The sequence below is a fragment of the Microcaecilia unicolor genome, chromosome 4 (assembly GCF_901765095.1).
Source record: "Microcaecilia unicolor chromosome 4, aMicUni1.1, whole genome shotgun sequence".
NCBI classification, from domain to species: Eukaryota; Metazoa; Chordata; class Amphibia; order Gymnophiona; family Siphonopidae; genus Microcaecilia; species Microcaecilia unicolor.
The window spans coordinates 9,956,494-9,975,954 of NC_044034.1; the positions used below are offsets into that span (position 1 = coordinate 9,956,494).

The 19,461-nt window shown below is 43.6% G+C and overlaps 1 protein-coding gene across 1 annotated transcript; it reads right to left on the minus strand.

Moving 5' to 3' along the window:
• Positions 1–1,329: 1,329 nt before the first annotated feature.
• LOC115468310 (E3 ubiquitin-protein ligase TRIM39-like) lies at positions 1,330–2,368 on the minus strand. Its single transcript, XM_030199953.1, has 2 exons — positions 2,319–2,368; positions 1,330–2,155 (listed from the first exon to the last, which is right to left on the minus strand). Exons 1-2 carry the CDS (start codon positions 2,329–2,331, stop codon positions 1,629–1,631), a joined length of 540 nt encoding a protein of 179 aa, XP_030055813.1. The 5' UTR covers positions 2,332–2,368; the 3' UTR covers positions 1,330–1,628.
• Between the last annotated feature and the right edge of the window lie 17,093 nt (positions 2,369–19,461).

The following is a 19,461-nucleotide window of genomic DNA, read 5'->3' on the forward strand; positions in this document are numbered from 1 at the left end:
CATATGAGTATGGTGTTCGCCCTCAGACAGAGGGGATCTCCCAGGAAACATCTGTGGAACTATGAAGAGTGACAGAAAATCAAATGGAAAATAGCTTTTATTTGTTTTATTTCAGTGCTTTATATACTGCAAGTGATCCCTGAGGTGACTATTGGGCTCATTTTCGAAAGAGGACGCCCAAAGTTCAAGGGGGCATGTGGAAGGCATAGCAAAGGCGGGACTTGGGCGTGCCTAACACTAGGACGTCCTCGACTCATAATCGAAAGAAACAAGGACGTCCCTGACGAACACTTGGACGACTTTACCTGGTTGTGTTTTTCTTACGACCAAGGCACAAAAAGGTGCCCAAACTGACCAAATGACCACCAGAGAGAATCGGGGATCACTTCCCCTTACTCCCCTAGTGGTCACTAACTCCCTACAACCCTCAAACATCTTTAAAAATATTTCATGCCAGCCTCAGCAGTTTTAGTGGGTGCAGTGCACTTCAGGCAGGCGGACCCAACCCCCCCCCCCCCCCCCGTTAAGTTTGTGGAGGAAACAGCAAGCCCTCCAAAACCCATAAACCTACTGTACTCACATCTAGGTGCCCCCCTTCACCCATAAGGGCTATTGTAGTGGTGTACAGTTGGGGGTAGTGGGTTTTGGACGGAGTTTGGTGGGCTCAGCCCACAAGGTAAGGGAGCTTTGTACCTGGGAGCAATTTATGAAGTCCACTGCAGTGCCCCCTAGGTTGCCCGGTTGGTGTCCTGGCATGTCAGGGGGACCAGTGAATGCTGGCTCCTCCCACGACCAAATGGCTTGCATTTGGTCATTTCTGAAATGGACGCCCTTGGTTTCCATTATCGCCGAAAATCAGAAACGACCAAGTCTAGGGACGACCATCTCTAAGGATGACCAAATTTCAGGATTTGGGCGCCCCTGACCGTATTATCGAAATGAACGATGGACGTCCATCTTGTTTCAAAAATACGGGTTTCCCTGCCCCTGGATGGGGACGTTTTGCAAGGACGTCCTCATCAAAACTTCGACGTCCCTTTCGATTATGCCCCTCCACGGGGTTTACAATTTCTATTGCAGGTACTTTGCACTGTCCCTAGCGGGCTGGCAGTCTAAGTTATATATTGTACCTGGGTCAACAGAGCTGCAGAGGGAATTGAACCCAGTTCTCCAACATCTAAACCCACTGCTGACCATCAGTATTTATGACAGATCATAAAAGACAGAATACATAGAAGTACAATGAGTCCCTGCCCTACTGAGCTTACAGTCTCACTTAATATACCTCATGTTTATTGATTCTGCAGAGGAAAGAGCTGTAGATTTTCATGTTATTCACTATTTATTCATAATATCTTATACCATCTGTTGCTTTCACAATGTCATTGAAACCCCTCTTTACATTTATAGGCTCTGTACAGGAAAGAAAGAAATCCTCAAACTATAATATTTCTGTAGCAGTGGTTGATTTGAACATGTTTAACTCAAATCTGTAAAATCTTTCACCTCTCACAATCCTACCAGACACTTGAGATTAAGGAAATATATCAGGAAAGAAGCTGCATTTTATGAAAACATAAAAAGAGAGACAGAGAGAGTCTGGGAATGTAAATCCTGAGTCCTGCTGTTTAAATCCAGGCTGGTACCTGGCGGATTGTCAGAGGAAAACCAGAATAAGATCCAAAGAAAGGCCGGAGTTTCCCTGTGAAGGTGTCGGTGAAGGTGGAGAGATGAGATTTATTCTCTGCATCATAAAACGAGACCTTTCCTGCCTCATAGTCCAGCAGAATCCCCACTGTCCCAGGGATCTCACTTAGGCGGTGTTTGGTGTTAGGGGAGGTGAGGACCCAGCATCTTCGTTTATACCACAGCCCCACTGTCCAGAATCCTTCCCCGGGTGTCAGTCTGAATCCACCCTTCCTCCCCACAGAGTCTTTACACACTCCCAATAGACTGCCAGTCACCCCCCGCACCTCCACCTCCCAGTAATGTCTCCCTGAGGTGAAGCCCTCACTTCCCAGCACACAGGAACCATAATCAAATCTCGGAGGAGTGTGCGACACTTTCTGTCTTCTCTTTCCATTTCTGACACTTTTCCCATCTTCAGACAGGACAAGATTAGGACCAGCAGTTTCAGGATCCAGAGTCACATTTACTGCAGAGAGAGGAGACACATTAATAAACATGAGCAAACACTTCTCATTAGCTTATCACACACCCACCGCTAACCCTCATTGGCTCCTCACACTCCCAGCTCTAGCCTTCATTGGCTCCTCACACACCCAGCTCTAACCTTCATTGGCTGCTCATGCACCCACCTCTAACCCTCATTTGCTGGTTCTTCAGTCAATCACTTTTTCTATGACAGGAGCTCTGCTATTGGCTATTATCACCTTGTTAACCTATCTAGTGCAGGTTTCCTTGGTTTGTCTGTTATAAACAGTGTTGCCAGGTGGGCGGTTTTACCGCCCAATTGGGCGGTTTTCCGCGACCCGCCACGGGAAATTTTTGCCCGCGGCGGGTTGCGGTTTTTTGGGCTTCTTTTTTAGTTTTTGGGCGGTTTTTTTTGCGGTTTTTTCGGCCGCGGGGGGCAGGGTTAGTGACGTTCTGGGCGGGGCCGATGATGTTCTGGGCGGGGCCGATGACGGGGAGGCGGGGCCGATGACGGGGAGGCGGGGCCGATGACGGCGGGGGCGGGGTTGATGACGGTGGGGGTGTCGGGGGCGGGGTTTCAGTTTGGGCTGGATTTAGGCTGTTTTGGGTGGGAAAAAAATTTTCCACCTGGCAACCTTGGTTATAAATGTTCTGTTACACTGTTGTTTTCAGTTTGCTAAGACAAAAGATAGTTCCCCAGACTATTCTGGTGCACCAAACCCCAGACATGTTGCAATCAGTAGTAACCTCAGTTTACGTGATATTTCATTGCCTCTTCCTGGGATTCATGATCTTCTATTTGATCTTGGTTTACTTCTATGATGTTTATTGAACACCTAAGTTCTTTTTGTTGTCTCCATAATCTTTCTTAGTTGTACAGCCCTATGATGGTCTTAAATATCCTGATGAAGAAGGCCAACAGCCAGTATACGTTTCTTTTCTTTTTGAATTTTTTGATTCCAAGTATATTTATAGTTAGTTTTAGGATATAAACCCAGATTGCCTATAAGATTTGTTCATCTATGATGAAGCCAACCTGTTACCTTTGTTTGATATCTTCTAACCATTCTCTCATGTTATTCTCAGTAATCCACTTTTTTCCTACCCTTGTTGGCTGGTCCTTCTCTCTCCTCACACCCTGTGCTTCACTTCTCCCCTCCACCACACCCTATCACAGAAGAACGGAACTGATATGGCATTTTTGCTAGAGAGAGGAGGAGATGTGGGGAACTTGGGGGTCTCAGGACCCCTAATGTTTGTATTTTCAGGGCACTCCTCTGGATAATAAAACAAGGGTTACCTGTAAGATTTATTTCATCCCCCTAATTATTCTGTGTGCTGATTTCAAGCCTTGCTAGCTAGATCAGACCTTTTGAAATTGTGCAAGGACATCCATGTGACCTAAACTCCTTCTAACTAAATGGACCCCAAAACATGTTTATTAATTTAGTGTGATTTGTTGGGCAAGCAATGGGAGAAGGGGAAGTGGACCTTTTTACTGAGACAGATGTGAGTGGCTGAGAGACAGTTATACAAGATCTGGGTGAGAGAGTGTGTCACGAGAATGGAAAAAAATACCCTATTTTTTCTATATTTTTGCTGACCAGTGTTAAGGTCAAGTCTAGGGCAAGATACTGTACCAGGCAGCTTAAGAATTTATTAATTCTTGGGTCAAGATTTCCTGTGTTTCATACAGTTTGAAACCACATTGTATCTGGATAGTGAAAAGGGGAAGTTGGGAACAGTCTGCTAGCTTAACCACAAGGTCAGCTGGTCAGTCTGCCACCCAGAAACGCTAAAAGATCATCCCGAACTTTCCTCAATCTCCACTTCCCTAACTGCAAAGGCATAAAATACAAAATACTGCACGTGTCGACCTTCTCTTATATGAGCACGCAAATCTGGAATACACTACCACGCAACCTGAAAACGATCTACGAACTAATGGACTTCCGCAAACGATTAAAGACTTACCTCTTCGAGAAAATTTACTGCAAGGATCAAAACACATGAAGTCCACACACACTAACAGAAATGCATCAACACACTCTCTTCTGAATTCTCCTACCCGTATCTTCACCACAATTAATACCCCACCCACTTATAAAATTGCTACACCCTAAGGTTGTCGTGCTATTGTTATATCGCCCTATCTTTTCCCCATTGTAACATTCCACTGTTTATATGCTCTAAATGCTGGTTTTTTTTTTTGTTCCAATATTTTTATTGTGTTTTGTAGTCAATAACAAATGGCTAAAATAAAAGCAAATAACCAGCATAACAGATTAACAATAACAAAGCATCAGCATACATGTTCAGACTAATATTATACAAGAATTATTGCTATAAAAGTCATGATCATACATAAATTCAACTCTAAGAGAGGTTATTATGTAGTTGATCTAGTAAAGAAGTCCATATTTTTTTTTTATTATTATATTTATTGATTTTAAATCATATCACAAGCATTACATCTTGTTAAGAAAAGCAGAAAGAAAAAAAAACATTTTTCAGTACATTATTCTGCCAACATAATTCAACTTCTTTCTTAGACCACAATAATTGTAGTGAGGGGGCCGAGATACATTAGGAGTAAATCAAAAGAATAAGTTGTTTTTTTAAAAGAAATAAGGCCTGGATTCACCCACAAAACATTTATATTGTGAATAACATGTTCTTAAACTAACAGAGGATCTATTTGTTCACTTTCTTCAAATCTATGAAATTTCTCAAGTGTTCAGGATCTAAGAATTGATATTTATTTTCCAGATATTTAATCTGACATTTACAAGGATATGCCAGTATAAAATTAGCACCTAATGCCTTGACTTCGTCTCTCATTGCCAAGAAAGAACGCCGTCTTTCCTGGGTAGTCTTCACTACATCTGGATATATCCGAAGAGTTTCACCATAAAATGGTTTAGCCAAATTTCTAAAGTACAATTTTTTGATCATGTTCAAATCTTGTTCAAAGACCATTGAAACAAGGAGAGTTTGCCTCTCAAAAATCCCATCATTAGAATTTTCCAAGAAGGCCGATAGATCCTGCAATCCTTCATTCCCCTCTATTCTCCTTTTAGGAACTGGTAAATAATATATTTTGTTGATTGGCAGTATTAAGTCTGAAGAAATAGATAAATTTTCAACAAGGTATTTTTTAAACAACTCAAGAGCATTAATTTCAGAGGAGCGGGGGAAATTTAAAATCCGGAGGTTCAAACGCCTATTGTGATTTTCGATATTCTCAATTTTTCGATGAATGATTGTTTTATCCTTAATCAATAAATCCGTTTTATTAGTCAGCAGTGAGATATCTTGTTGAACCTGCGTTTTATTTGAAGAAGTTTCCTGTTTCAATGCCTCGAACGCGATAGTTAGCGAATCCAATTTACTCACTATTTGTGTAGTCTCCTGAGCAGCTTGAGTAACTATGGATGTTAAAGACCGAATCGCAGACGAAATAGATTCCAATGTTGGCGCCATGTTCTCCCCCTCTGCCTTTGGAGTGTCTCCGCCGATTGGAAATTCTTGAGCAACGACTTCCGAATGCTCCTGGACCTCCAGACGCTCCCAGGCAGTTACGGGGCATGGCGGCAGATTCACTTCCGGCGAGGACAGTGATGTTTCTAAACCTTGTGGGGTTAGTGCTCCTTCACTTTCCCGCACTGCAGGTAAACATTCGCCGGTCATTCGTGGGGGTACTTGTGGCAAATCGATCCAGCGTCGTCTGAAATCGTCGTACCTGAAGCTGTCAGCGGTACGCTTCTTACGACGCCCTTTCTTTTACTATGAGGCATATTCTGCGATGATTTAGGTAAAGTAAAGAGAATTCAAAGACGCTCCGATTACCAACAAGTCTGATCCGCCATCTTGGAAACGCCCCCTCCAAGAAGTCCTTATTTTATTGTATTTAACAAGTGAGTTATGTTTTTCAGCCGCAGCATATTCATATTTAGCTAATATACACACAGAATTCCACCAAGTTAAATACGTTACTTTGGTAAGGTCTTTCCAACAAAAGAAAAGGGTTCTTAAGGCTTGATGTAACATTATGTCTAATAATTGTGCTTGATATTTGTCTAGTGGTGATTGTATCATTAGGGATCCAAATATGACTATGTTATATGTTAAAACATCTTGAATATTCAAGGTAGATGATATTGTGTTCCATACAGAGTTCCAATAATCGTGAACAAATGACCAAGAATAAATAATATGTTTGAGATTTCCAACATCCTTTTCACATGTCCAACATTTATTCATATTATTTTTGTTTTTTGTCGTATTCATTTTGGCGAGTTTAGCTGGAGCCCATAGGGCCCTGTGTGCTAGGTAGAACATGGATTGTGAAATGGATGCTGATTTGGTGGGGCTCAACTGGTGGGGTAGACTAGAAACTATAAAATGATGATAGTGCCAAAAATTAATTACATTCTTAGTATGCTCCCTGTATTACTGAATCCTCTAAATGCTGTTTTGACTTGACTTTGTCTTCCCACAACTCCTCATAATGTAACCCATAATTGTACTGTAACACATTGTATTTCCATCATTCACAATGTATTGTAAGCCACACTGAACCTGCAAATAGGTGGGAAAATGTGGGATACAAATGCAATAAAATAAAATAAATAAATATATAATTTGGATATATGATATAAAAAAACTGCTGAAGTAGCCTGAGGAGGTGGGCTTGGAATTTGTGACAGAAAGTATAGTGGGAGAGAAGTTACTAGTAGGTGGGTGAAGATGGCTTTGTGACTCAGATCAGGTGGATTGGTGTAACTGCTATCTAGGAATTAGGGTATGAACTGATAATTGATAGAACAGAAGTCAGATGTGTTGGATTAGGAAAGTAGATGATTGGTTAGTGGGATGTGCTAAGATGGCAATTAGTTTCCGGATTATTGTATAACATGTACTAAATCAATTGTATAAAAATGAGGGAAATCTATGTAGGTTGGGCTTCCTTGTTTCCAGGGCAGTGAACTGGAGTGGACCCAAGGAAGTCTAATAATTTCTTTTCTGTATTTCAGACTTGCTATAAGGCTCTGCTTGAGCTACAATTTACTTGTTTCCAGAATAAACTTTTCTTTTTATTTCACTTCTGAGTGAGTATTATTTGTTTAATTAGTGTAAGAAACAAATCGAAGAACGTGGGTGTTCTAGCAGTAATCAGTTGGGGTTTGGCTAAGGTGGGTGCAGACCCCAACACAAGACAGCCAGAACTAGCAGAAAAGGGTTTCACGCTTTCCTGACCCTGGGTGATGTGTTTATAAATCTGTTTGGCTTTCATCCTCACAGCAATGCTGTCCACAGTGCTTTTTTTTTTTTTAATCCACCATTTGCATTATCCACAAGTTTAACCGCTTTTCCATCTTTTCTACTGACTCAGCACGAAGCACAGATGCTGTTTTGGAACTTTCTGGTTCTGCATCACGAACAGACCACTGAATCTCTTCCTTTTTTTTGCTGGATGGATCAGATTGTTGATTCATTACACTTTAATTCGCAGCCAATGGCAGAAACAGACATGCCGGAATGAAGCTTATCTAACACACTTATTTTGTCATTAAGACACATCACATGTTTCTTTCTCTTACGATTGGTACATGTAGCTTCCAACTCACCCACCGGATGCTTGGTGGCCATTTCCAGAAGCAAACTATACTGTATCATTCAGATGGAAACAGTTCTTGTCTTAATCTGGTCATCAGATTAAATATGTTTATTCCATTTTGCAACCAGTATTTGGAGGCAATGATAAAAAGCTATTTACTGTATCCCTCTTGGCCACTCTAGGACACTTGACAGCTTATAATCGAAAGTGAAAGACGCCCATATTTTGACCCAAATCGGGAGATGGGCCCCTTTCTCTCATGGGTGCCCAAATCGGTATAATCGAAAGCCGATTTTGGGCGTCTCCAACTGCAGTCCGTCGCGGGAACGAATAAAGTTGATGGAGGCGTGTCGGAGGCGTGGTGAAGGCGAGACTGGGGCGTGGTTATCGGCTGAGGAGAAATGGGCGCCTTCGGCCGATAATGGAAAAAATTAAGGCAGCAGTAGCGAGAATTTGGGTCACTTTTTTGGACCCGTTTTTTTCGCGAACAAGCCCCAAAAAAGTGCCCCATCTGACCAGATGACCACCGGAGGGAATCGGGGATGACCTCCCCTGACTCCCCCAGTGGTCACTAACCCCCCTCCCCACCAAAAAAAAAGAACTTTAAAAACTTTTTTTGCCAGCCTGTATGCCAGTCTCAAATGTCATACCCTGCTCCATCACGGCAGTATGCAGGTCACTGGAGCAGTTGTTAGTGGGTGCAGTGCACTTCTGGCAGTTGGACCCACCACCCCCCCTACCTGTTAAACTTGTGGTGGTAAATGGGAGCCCTCCAACCCCCCCCCCCAAAACCCACTGTACCCACATGTAGGTGCCCCAATTCACCCATAAGGGCTGTGGTAATGGTGTAGAGTTGTGCGGAGTGGGTTTTGGGGGGGTTCAGCACCCAAGAGAAGGGAGCTATGCACCTGGGAGCAATTTGGATATTTTTTTTACATTTTTACAAGTGCCCCCTAGGGTGCCCGGTTGGTGTCCTGGCATGTGAGGGGGACCAGTGCACTACAAATCCTGGCCCCTCCCATGACCAAAGGCCTTGGATTTGTTCGTTTTTGAGCTGGGTGCCTTTGGTTTCCATTATCGCTGAAAACCGATACCGCCCAGCTCAAATTCGCACAAATCCGATGCATTTGCCCGGCACAAACCGTATTATCGAACAAAAGATGGACGTCCATCTTTTTCGAAAATACGGTCTGTCCCGCCCCTTCGCGGACCCGTTATCGGAGGTGTGCGCCCATGGAGATGGGCATTCGCGTTCGATTATTCCCCTCTTGGTGACTATTTCCAGAAGCAAACTGTACTGTATCATTTGGTGAAAAGTCCTGGGACTGTCACAGACTGCTGAGTGGGAGTCATTCACTCCCTTGTGGAAGTTTCGGAGATGACCTGAGAAAACATGAGTCTTCCAATGAATATGGGAAACTTGCCAGATCTGAACCAGAGGGATTACTCCCTGACCCTGATCAGGGGAAACACACATTGAGGGGCATAATCGAACATGGGCGGCCATCTCTAAGGGCGCCCATCTCGGAGGACGGTGCAGCGAAGGGGTGGGGCGAACCCTATTATCGAAAAAGATGGGCGTCCATCTTTTGCTTCGATAATACGGTTGGAACCGGCCAAATGCCACAGATCGCCGGGTTTGAGATGGCCGCTTTTGTTTTTCAGCGATAATGGAAGCTAAAAGCGGCCATCTGAACCCCGGCTAAATCCAAGACATTTGGTCGTGGGAGGAGCCAGCATTTGTAATGCACTGGTCCCTCTGACATGCAAGGACACCAACCGGACACCCTAGGGAGCACTGCAGTGGACTTCAATAATTGCTCCCAGGTACATAGCTCCCTTACCTTGGGTGCTGAGCCTCCCAACCCCCCCAAAATCCACTCCCCACAACTATCCACCACTACCATAGCCCTAAGGGGTGAAGGGGGGCACCTACATGTGGGTACAGTGGGTTTTGGGGGTGGTTTGGAGGCCTCCCATTTTCCACCACAAGTGTAACAGGTAGGGGGGGATGGGCCTGGGTCCGCCTGCCTGAAGTCCACTGCGGCCACTAAAAGTGCTCCAGGGACCTGCATACTGCTGCGATGGACCGGAGTATGACATTTGAGGGTGGCATAAGAGGCTGGCAAAAAAAGTTTTTAAAGTTGTTTTTTTTTTTTGGTGGGAGGGGTTAGTGACCACTGGGGAGTCAGGGGAGGTCATCTCTCGATTTCTGTCGGAAGATGGCCGCCCTTCTCTTTTGAAAATGAGCTGGACAGTCTTCTCTATCACGGGGTGAAAATGATCCCTAACACTAGCTGTAGGTGTCTGTATAGCAAGATCACAGTCAAAGGACACATTAGTAGATTTGATGGTTTGATATAATTAGTTATATATCAGATTCAGTTACCTGTATATCTGCCAAATTCCATCCACCAATCTACATTAAAATAAAGATGAACAATGATCAGATCTCAGACAAGAGAAATAAGTACAATGATATAAAAAATATATTACAGGTGGACAATGATTAAAAATGTTAATAGTGATTAATTATGAGATTAAAAATGTTAATCATGCAATTAAGTGCGCATTTTGGGAATTAAAGAATAAAGATTCAAACAGCCTTCACCAAGTTTCTCTTCCACAATCCCTACATTTACTGGTACAGCAGGGCTCAGGCTCAGCGTTGCCTCAAACTCCTTGTCTCGCCCTGCACAGTGATTGGGCTCTGCAGATACTTGAGTCACGCAGTGCAGAAATTTGGGGAAGTATTGCGGTTTAAAGTCTCAAGAGACCTTCCCCAACTTCTTCCATGAGGCAGCTCAAGTATCTGCAGAGTCTGTCTGTGCAGGGGGAGAGAAGGAGTTTGAGGCAGTTCCGAGGAAGGAGAAAAAATCCCGAGCCCTGCTGTAGAGGTAAAGCGTGGGGGAGGGGTGGGTCAGCATTAAAAAAAACAGGCAGCATCAAACAACATGGTATGCGTTAAAATATTAATGCATTTATGGTGTTATTAACACATTAATTTCCCACCCCTAAAATATATAAGTTGCTAACTGAATAAAACTTACCTATTTCTGCAGGATGTGATTTTATGTTGTAAAAAAAACAATAAAGAAAGAGAGAAATGTTAGACATTTTGAATTATAAAAATGTCCTTCAATGATCTCATGAGTACATTCATACATAAGAACAGCCATCCAGGGAAAGACTGAAGGTCCATCAAGCCCAGTATCCTGTTTCCAACAGTGGTGAATCCAGATCACAAGTACCTGGCAAGATCCCAAAAGAGTAAAACAGATTTTCTTTTGCTTATCCCAGGAATAAGCTTATGACTTAGTAAACACATGACTTCCAGGGTGAAATGCAACAAAATAAAACAAGCTTTGCCTTATCACCCATTCCTTCTTCAGGTTATACTCAAATAGGAGTGACAATAGACAACGCAAGGTCATTGTTGCTTTGGGCAGAACTGATGATACAGTTGTTATAAAGTAAGAACGTGACATTATGCCGCTGAAATTGAGCCCACGGCAGTCAGCAGTTTTTCTGTTTAAATCATTTTGAGGGGCATTCACGAGCTTCATGAAATGGCCACAAACAAAGCTATTGCTGAGATGCCCTCAGAGGGAATTAGGCCCTCTTGCTCAGCGATGGTCGGAGGACCTACAGAAACTACTACTACTACTACTACTACTATTTAGCATTTCTATAGCGCTACAAGGCGTACGCAGTGCTGCACAAACATAGAAGAAAGACAGTCCCTGCTCAAAGAGCTTACAATCTAATAGACAAAAAATAAATAAAGTAAGCAAATCAAATCAATTAATGTGAACGGGAAGGAAGAGAGGAGGGTAGGTGGAGGCGAGTGGTTACAAGTGGTTACGAGTCAAAAGCAATGTTAAAGAGGTGGGCTTTCAGTCTAGATTTAAAGGTGGCCAAGGATGGGGCAAGACGTAGGGGCTCAGGAAGTTTATTCCAGGCGTAGGGTGCACAGAAGGCGCGAAGTCTGGAGTTGGCAGTAGTGGAGAAGGGAACAGATAAGAAGGATTTATCCATGGAGCGGAGTGCACAGGAAGGGGTGTAGGGAAGGTCGAGTGTGGAGAGATACTGGGGAGCAGCAGAGTGAGTACATTTATAGGTTAGTAGAAGAAGTTTGAACAGGATGCGAAAACGGATAGGGAGCCAGTGAAGGGTCTTGAGGAGAGGGGTAGTATGAGTAAAGCGACCCTGGCGGAAGACGAGACGGGCAGCAGAGTTTTGAACCGACTGGAGAGGTGAGAGGTGACTAAGTGGGAGGCCAGCAAGAAGCAGATTGCAGTAGTCTAAACGAGAGGTGACAAGGGTGTGGATGAGGGTTTTGGTAGAGTGCTCAGAAAGAAAGGGGCGGATTTTACGGATGTTGTAAAGAAACTGATCACAACAAGAATTTTGGTGCGAAGCATGAGCCAAATACCGAGTAGGGCAGGTAGTGCTGAACTTAGAGAGTGTCAGGGTAGAGTGATTTTTAGGGCTTATACCTCTCGATCAAGGTTGCATAAAATGGGCGGAGAAGACGCCCCAATGTATTAGATGTAGAGGACCTATGAGCACTTTTTATCATGCTATATGGGCCTGCCCACCGATCAAAGCTTTTTGGTTAAAAGTGATTCGTTCTCTGGAGAGAATTATGGGCCGGAAGATATTGGTTTTGCCGGAAAGTGTTCTGTTGGGAGTTGTTGCCCCTTTGGGGGTGGGTACTGTCCATCAAAGCTTATTAGTTCATGTGGAGGGGCATAATCGAAAGGTCGTCCAAGTACGAATTAGGACGTCCTTACGAAAATGTCCAAAATCAGGCAGGTATAATCGAAAAATAGTATGGACATTTCTCGACAATCGATTATCCCTGTTGCAAATGACCAAATGAGGGGCTCATAAAGGTTAGTAAATAGGGCGCCCTTACACATTCGATTATCGAAGGTGAAAACGACCAAATCAGAAAGTATAGTAAAACAATGTACATAGTTGTACCGCAAGTACAGTGCATGCTGTTCTGGACATCCAGGTACGGGAAATATGAGGAACGTTCATACGCATCAAATACAGGGAGATCATGCTGCTCCACCAAATATTCCTCATATGTGCCCTATCTGGATGTCCGGAACTGCATGCACTGTACCTACTGAACATGCAGCTATGTGAAAAGGTTCGCGTGCTTCATACTGATCTATATAAGGCAAGGAGAGGATTGCCAGATATGGTGTTAGAAACAGTTTGCTCCTTGCTCCGATGCCCACAGCTTCCACAGCTCAGATTTTGGGCAATAATGAATCAATTGAACCATATACCAGCAACATCTATACACGTAGGGTCCTTTCTGGAGAGTTTCAGGTAAGTAGCTTCTCCTTCTTCTCACACTTAATTTCTGTTCTGTGCATAATCAAATGTGCCGATGTAAACACAGAAGAACACCAGTCTTTGCAGAATTGAAATCACAAAACACACAGTGAAGATGACAATAGGAAAAAGTCTGTAGATGATGTAGATAAGTTCAATTTTTATTGCACAAATGTCATCAAGTCCAGATCAATAAGGGAACAAATGAAAAAGTAAGAAAGAAAAGAATAGAAGGGTTCTAGGTTATCCGTGTTCTCATGGTTTCTGTGATTTCTTTGTTGATCTTTACCTATTTCAGGTTGGTGGTGGTTTGCGCTTCCTGAATTAAGCAAAGATGTTCTTAGTAACCTGTTTTGTTAATGGAAATATTGACTGGATTGCACAGGATACTTGTAGTATGACGGAGGAACAGGGGTGATATGATACAGACGTTCAAATATTTGAAAGGTATTAATCCGCAAACGAATCTTTTCCGGAGATGGGAAGGCGGTAGAACGAGAGGACATGAAATGAGATTGAAGGGGGGCAAACTCAGAAAAGATGTCAGGAAGTATTTTTTCACGGAGAGGGTGGTGGATGCTTGGAATGCCTACCGCGGGAGGTGGTGGCGATGAAAACAGTAACGGAATTCAAACATGCATGGGATGTGCATAAAGGAATCCTATGCAGAAGGAATGGATCCTCAGAAGCTTAGCTACAATTGGGTGGCAGAGCAGGTGGGGGAAGAGGGGTTGATGGTTGGGAGGGCGAGGATAGGGGAGGGCAGACTTTTATACGGTCTGTGCCAGAGCCGGTGATGGAAGGCGGGACAGGTGGTTGGGAGGCAGGAAAAACTGCTGGGCAGACTTATACGGTCTGTGCCCTGAGAAAGACAGGTACAAATCAAGGTAAGGTATACACATGAGTTTATCTTGGGCAGACTGGATGGACCGTGCAGGTCTTTTTCTGCCGTCATCTACTATGTTACTATGTTGTCAGTAGTTCTCAGTCTGGACTTGGTCAGGAAGGGATCCTCAGGAGCTTAGCCTAGAATGGGTGGCAGAGCTGGTGGTTGGGAGGCGGGGCTAGTGCTGGGCAGACTTATATGGTCTAATTTGTTTTATAGCACCGAGATTTCTTCATACTCTTTTTAAAGGTTTGTTCTTTTCATTTTTCACACATGAATTACTCTGGCGTTAGAGTTATTTTTGATCACTTTCTTTACGCTTTATTCACTCTGGTGCTCTAGTTACTCTTTATCACTGATTTTCAACATTCACCCTCCTTTTACCAAGGCGAGGGAAAAAGTGGCCTGTGGCAGTACGAGTATGTGAAAGTTAAGCGGTATAAAAAATGTTAATAAGCATAAACACAAACCAAGCTGAGGAAATAGTTTTTCATGGAAAGGAAGGTGGATCTGTGGAAGACAAAAGAATCTCTCAGGGTTTGCAAAATGATGGTTGAAGATCTGTGGAAAGTGAGACGGACAGACTGGATGGGGCTTATGGACTCCATCTACCGAGATGTTCAGTGTTTCTGTCTGTGGTCAGAACAATCTCAGATGTTCACCAATAGATAATAGTTTCTTGGTACGTTACCCCGTCACTATACTGCAACAACTCTGAGCAGTCTATCCTTCCACTGCCCACACTAAACTTGCTAATCTCAGGGTCAATAATAGCGCTGAAATTTGGACAGTCTGTCTCGGCATTATCAAAACAGTGCAAGGATGGTTTGGAGGTTCAGAATCAGAAGAGTCAGAAGTTACCTCAATAGTGGCAAGATTCAGTCTAGTAACTGGGTAACTATCTGGATAAAGTTAGTACAACAACAAAAAGGATGTGGTAACTTTATCTGGGTTATTATTCGGTACCCATCAGAATATTGCCAGATAATGTATATCCATATACACAGTATCTTGGTACAGCCCAGCACTGAAAATCTCAGATTTATACTTTTATTTCTGCATATTAAATTTTAGTGGAATCATCCAGGGCATTTGAAAAGAGAACAAACCAAATTAAAAAGCGATCAATTCCTCACCTCCAAATTTTGTAATCCATTTCTTCAGCTGCTGTAGGTAGCTCAGTTGGAAACCCATTTTCAGATCAGTAGAAACAGCCTCTGGTTCTGGAAACTTCATTTTCTGACACCTATGGGTTAGAAAGTCACTGGGATTATTCTGGGAGTTGTTCACACTCGGGGGATAGAGATGGAAGGAATGAAATATACCATGAGCAATCAGTTTTCTGTGATTTTGGGACTGATTTTTGACTACTACTACTACTACTACTTATCATTTCTATAGCGCTACCGGATGTACGCAGCGCTTCACATTTGAACATGGAGAGACAGTCCCTGCTCAATAGAGCTTACAATCTAATTATGACAGACAGACAGGACAAGTAAGGGATAAGGGTTAGGACAGACAGGACATATCAGGGATAGGGATAGGAAAACATTCAAAAAGTGGCACAAAATGGCATTTGGAAATCGCTGTTTTGAAACCTATTTTTTAAACATTTTGCTACGCAAGGGACTGTGTTAGGGGTGGGATTTAGGCATTCCTAAAACTCGGATGTTTTTCTGACACAATGGAACAAAACAAAAATATCCAGGGCTACAATTTAGATGTTTTGTTTTTATCACAACTAAGTCACAACAAGGTGCCTTAAATGACTAATTGACTACTAAAGGGATTAAGGCATGACCCCCCCCCCCCCCTTACTCCCCTAGTGGTCACTGACCCCCTCCCACAACCCAAAGATGAGAAATAAACAGTACATAGCAGCAAGCAGGTCCCTGGAGTAGCCTAGTGGTCAGACATATGGACCAGGCCCATATCTCACTCTATCTGTTACACTTGTGATGGAAAGTGTCAGCCCTCCAAAACTTACCAAAAGCTACTGTACCTACATGTAGGTGACAAATGCAGACATAAGGGCTGTTGTAGTTGTGTACAGTGGTATTTTGGTGGGGTTTGGAGGACCAGCCATACAAGATAATGGGGCAGTGGTAAGATGTGTACCTGGGACCTCCTAGGGTGCCCCACTGCTCTGCTGGATTCGGTCTCCCAGTTGTCTAAGGTCCTCTTGCAATTTTTCACAGTCCGCTTGTGTTTTAAGAACTTTATGTCCTCAGCAAATTTAATCACCTCAAACAGATAGGGGAGTGGAGTAAAGTAGACTTATCTCCAATTACTAGGCTAGAGCAAATTTTTGTTAGGGAAGGAAAGCTAGATGGTCTGCTGTGGGCCTCAGTCCCGGAGCAGACATATAAGGGCCTTACGCTGAATCCTTTTGTATCTCATCTCTTCACGGTGTGGGGGAGGCTGAAAAGGAAGGTAAGAGGGACAGGGAATAGATCTACATATGCATTGGCTCACACAGGAACCCGGGTTCCCGGGAGGAAGGGAAAATAAGGTATTCCAAAATTGGTTTCAAAAAGGGCTCATACGGTTTCATGAGTGCCTAGATGAGGGTCGAATACGGACATTTGAAGAACTACAGGAAATGTATGGGTTAGTAGAGTCCGATTTATATGCGTACATGCAGGTCAAACACTTTATTAGTACAGAGAAATGGGCCAGGGAGGAATTCAAGGACCAAGAGGGATTTGAAAAAGTATGGGGGGATATGAATAAGTGGGGGAAAGGAATTTCACGGATATATGGACACCTCAGGGGGCAGAGTTTTATGAAAATGACCTATATGGAGGCATGGGACAAGGACTTGAATCAGGATGTTTCGGAGGCAGAATGGAGGAGGGTATGCTTGGAAGTCAAGAAAGACTCGGTGTGTGTGCTTATGAAAGAAAATGCATATAAAGTGCTGAGCAGATGGTATTATACACCTGATAGAATTAAAAGAATGTTCCCTGAGGCTTCTGATAGCTGTTGGAGATGTGGAAGGGAAACGGGAACTTTTTTTCATATTTGGTGGGGCTGTGGTTTGATTCAACCTTATTGGAAAGATATAACGGAGAGGTTGTCTAAAGTTCTAGAAGGTACTTTTCCATGTGATCCTAAATGGTGTCTCCTGGGGTGGGGGAACCAGAGGGGAAAGAGATGGCAACAGAGATTCAAGAGAATGGGGTTAGCCGCCGCAAAAACCACTATTGCAATGCATTGGAAAAAGTCCGCTGGGCCAACTGTAGGTAATTGGGCTCAGATATTGAGGGGGTTTAGGGGGGTTTGAGCTGTTGGGGGAATCAGTTGTTGAGGGGTTAGTGGGGGGTGGGGGAGGGGGAGGGGGGGAAGGGTGGGGGGAATAGGGGGGATAAAAGAGTTTTACGCATAATGTTAAAATAAAAATTAAATTGTTGCATTGTCATGTGCTGGAGCCAATGGCTCGTTGTTATGTTTGAGATGTTATTTCCATAAAAATTCAAAGTTAAAAATAAATTTAATCACCTCACTCATTATCCCTTGAGATTTGGACACACTTCTGACAGACTTCATAGAAAAACGTCTAAAAATAGGTTTTAGATGTTTTTCTCTTTTGAAAATGAGCCCAAGAGCGGAATTACTACTACTACTACTACTATTTAGCATTTCTATAGCGCTACAAGGCATACGCAGGGCTGTACAAACATAGAAGAAAGACAGTCCCTGCTCAAAGAGCTTACAATCTAATAGACAAAAAATAAATAAAGTAGGCAAATCAAATCAATTAATGTGAACGGGAAGGAAGAGAGGAGGGTAGGTGGAGGCGAGTGGTTACAAGTGGTTACGATTCAAAAGCAATGTTAAAGAGGTGGGCTTTCAGTCTAGATTTAAAGGTGGCCAAGAATAGGGCAAGACGTAGGGGCTCAGGAAGTTTATTCCAGGCGTAGGGTGCAGCGAGACAAAAGGCGCGAAGTCTGGAGTTGGCAGTAGTGGAGAAGGGAACAGATAAGAAGGATTTATCCATGGAGCGGAGTGCACGGGAAGGGGTGTAGGGATGGACGAATGTGGAGAGATACTGGGGAGCAGCAGAGTGAGTACATTTATAGGTTAGTAGAAGAAGTTTGAACAGGATGCGAAAACGGATAGGGAGCCAGTGAAGGGTCTTGAGGAGAGGGGTAGTATGAGTAAAGCGACCCTGGCGGAAGACGAGACGGGCAGCAGAGTTTTGAACCGACTGGAGAGGGGAGAGGTGACTAAGTGGGAGGCCAGCAAGAAGCAGATTGCAGTAGTCTAAACGAGAGGTGACAAGGGTGTGGATGAGGGTTTTGGTAGAGTGCTCGGAAAGAAAGGGGCGGATTTTACGGATGTTGTAAAGAAAGAAATGACAGGTCTTGGCGGTCTGCTGGATATGAGCAGAGAAGGAGAGGGAAGAGTCAAAGATGACCCCAAGCTTTCGAGCTGAGGAGACAGGGAGAATGAGAGGTTCAAAGAGGAGCAACCAAAATGATTAAGGGGATGAAACTCCTCTCATATGAGGAAAGGCTAAAGAGGTTAGGGCTCTTCACAGTAGCATTCCTGGGGGGGCTGACACCCGGGGCGGACCGCTGATGCGCCCCGCCCCCCCCAGGTGCAGCGCCCCCCCCCCCCCCCCCCCCCCCCCGTGCAGCGTGGTAACAGTGGTTAGCGTATCTGGGTTTGGAAAGTCCATAGTCTGCTATTGTGGCAGACATGGGAAGCAACTGCTTGCCCTGGGATTTGTAGTATGGAGTGTTGCCACGATTTGGGTTTCTGCCAGGTACTTATTACCTGGATTGGCCACTGTTGGAAGCAGGATACTGGGCTAGATGGACCACTGGTCTGACCCAGTATGGTTACTTTTATTTTCATACTAGTAAAAAAGGCCCGTTTCGGTGAGCAATGAAACGGGCGCTAGCAAGGTATTTGATTTCTGCAATGATTGTGTTGAAAGAGGTTTATTTTATAATTGTGTTGTGTTGGTTATGAATATTTGACATTTTTGTGTTATTTGCCATTTCATTTTTTATTTTGTTGCAAGGGAAGGAATATGTGTGAGTGAGAGTTGATGTTTGGTTAGGGGGTGTGTGTAGTGTTGGGTTAGTTGTCATCAGTGTGTGTGTGTCTCAGAGTGTGTGGCTATGTGTCACAGTGGTAGAGTGAGTGTGTGTGTTTTTTTGAGTGTTTTGTTGTTGATGGGTGCGGTGGTTGTGTTTCTGTGTGTGAGAGAGTGTAAGACATTGTTTGTGTGATAGTGTGAGTGTGTGTAGGTGAGAGTTTTGTACGCACTTGGTGTTTGTTGGTGGATGTGTCCGTGTGGTTCTTTGATATTTTGTTTGTATCTCACAATGTGAGGGTTTTTTTGTTTGTTTGTTTTTGTTGAATTAATAGGTTGTTTGAAGGGGGCTTGGAGGGTTGTTTTTTTTTTTTTTTGAGGGGTGGGAAGAGTGGG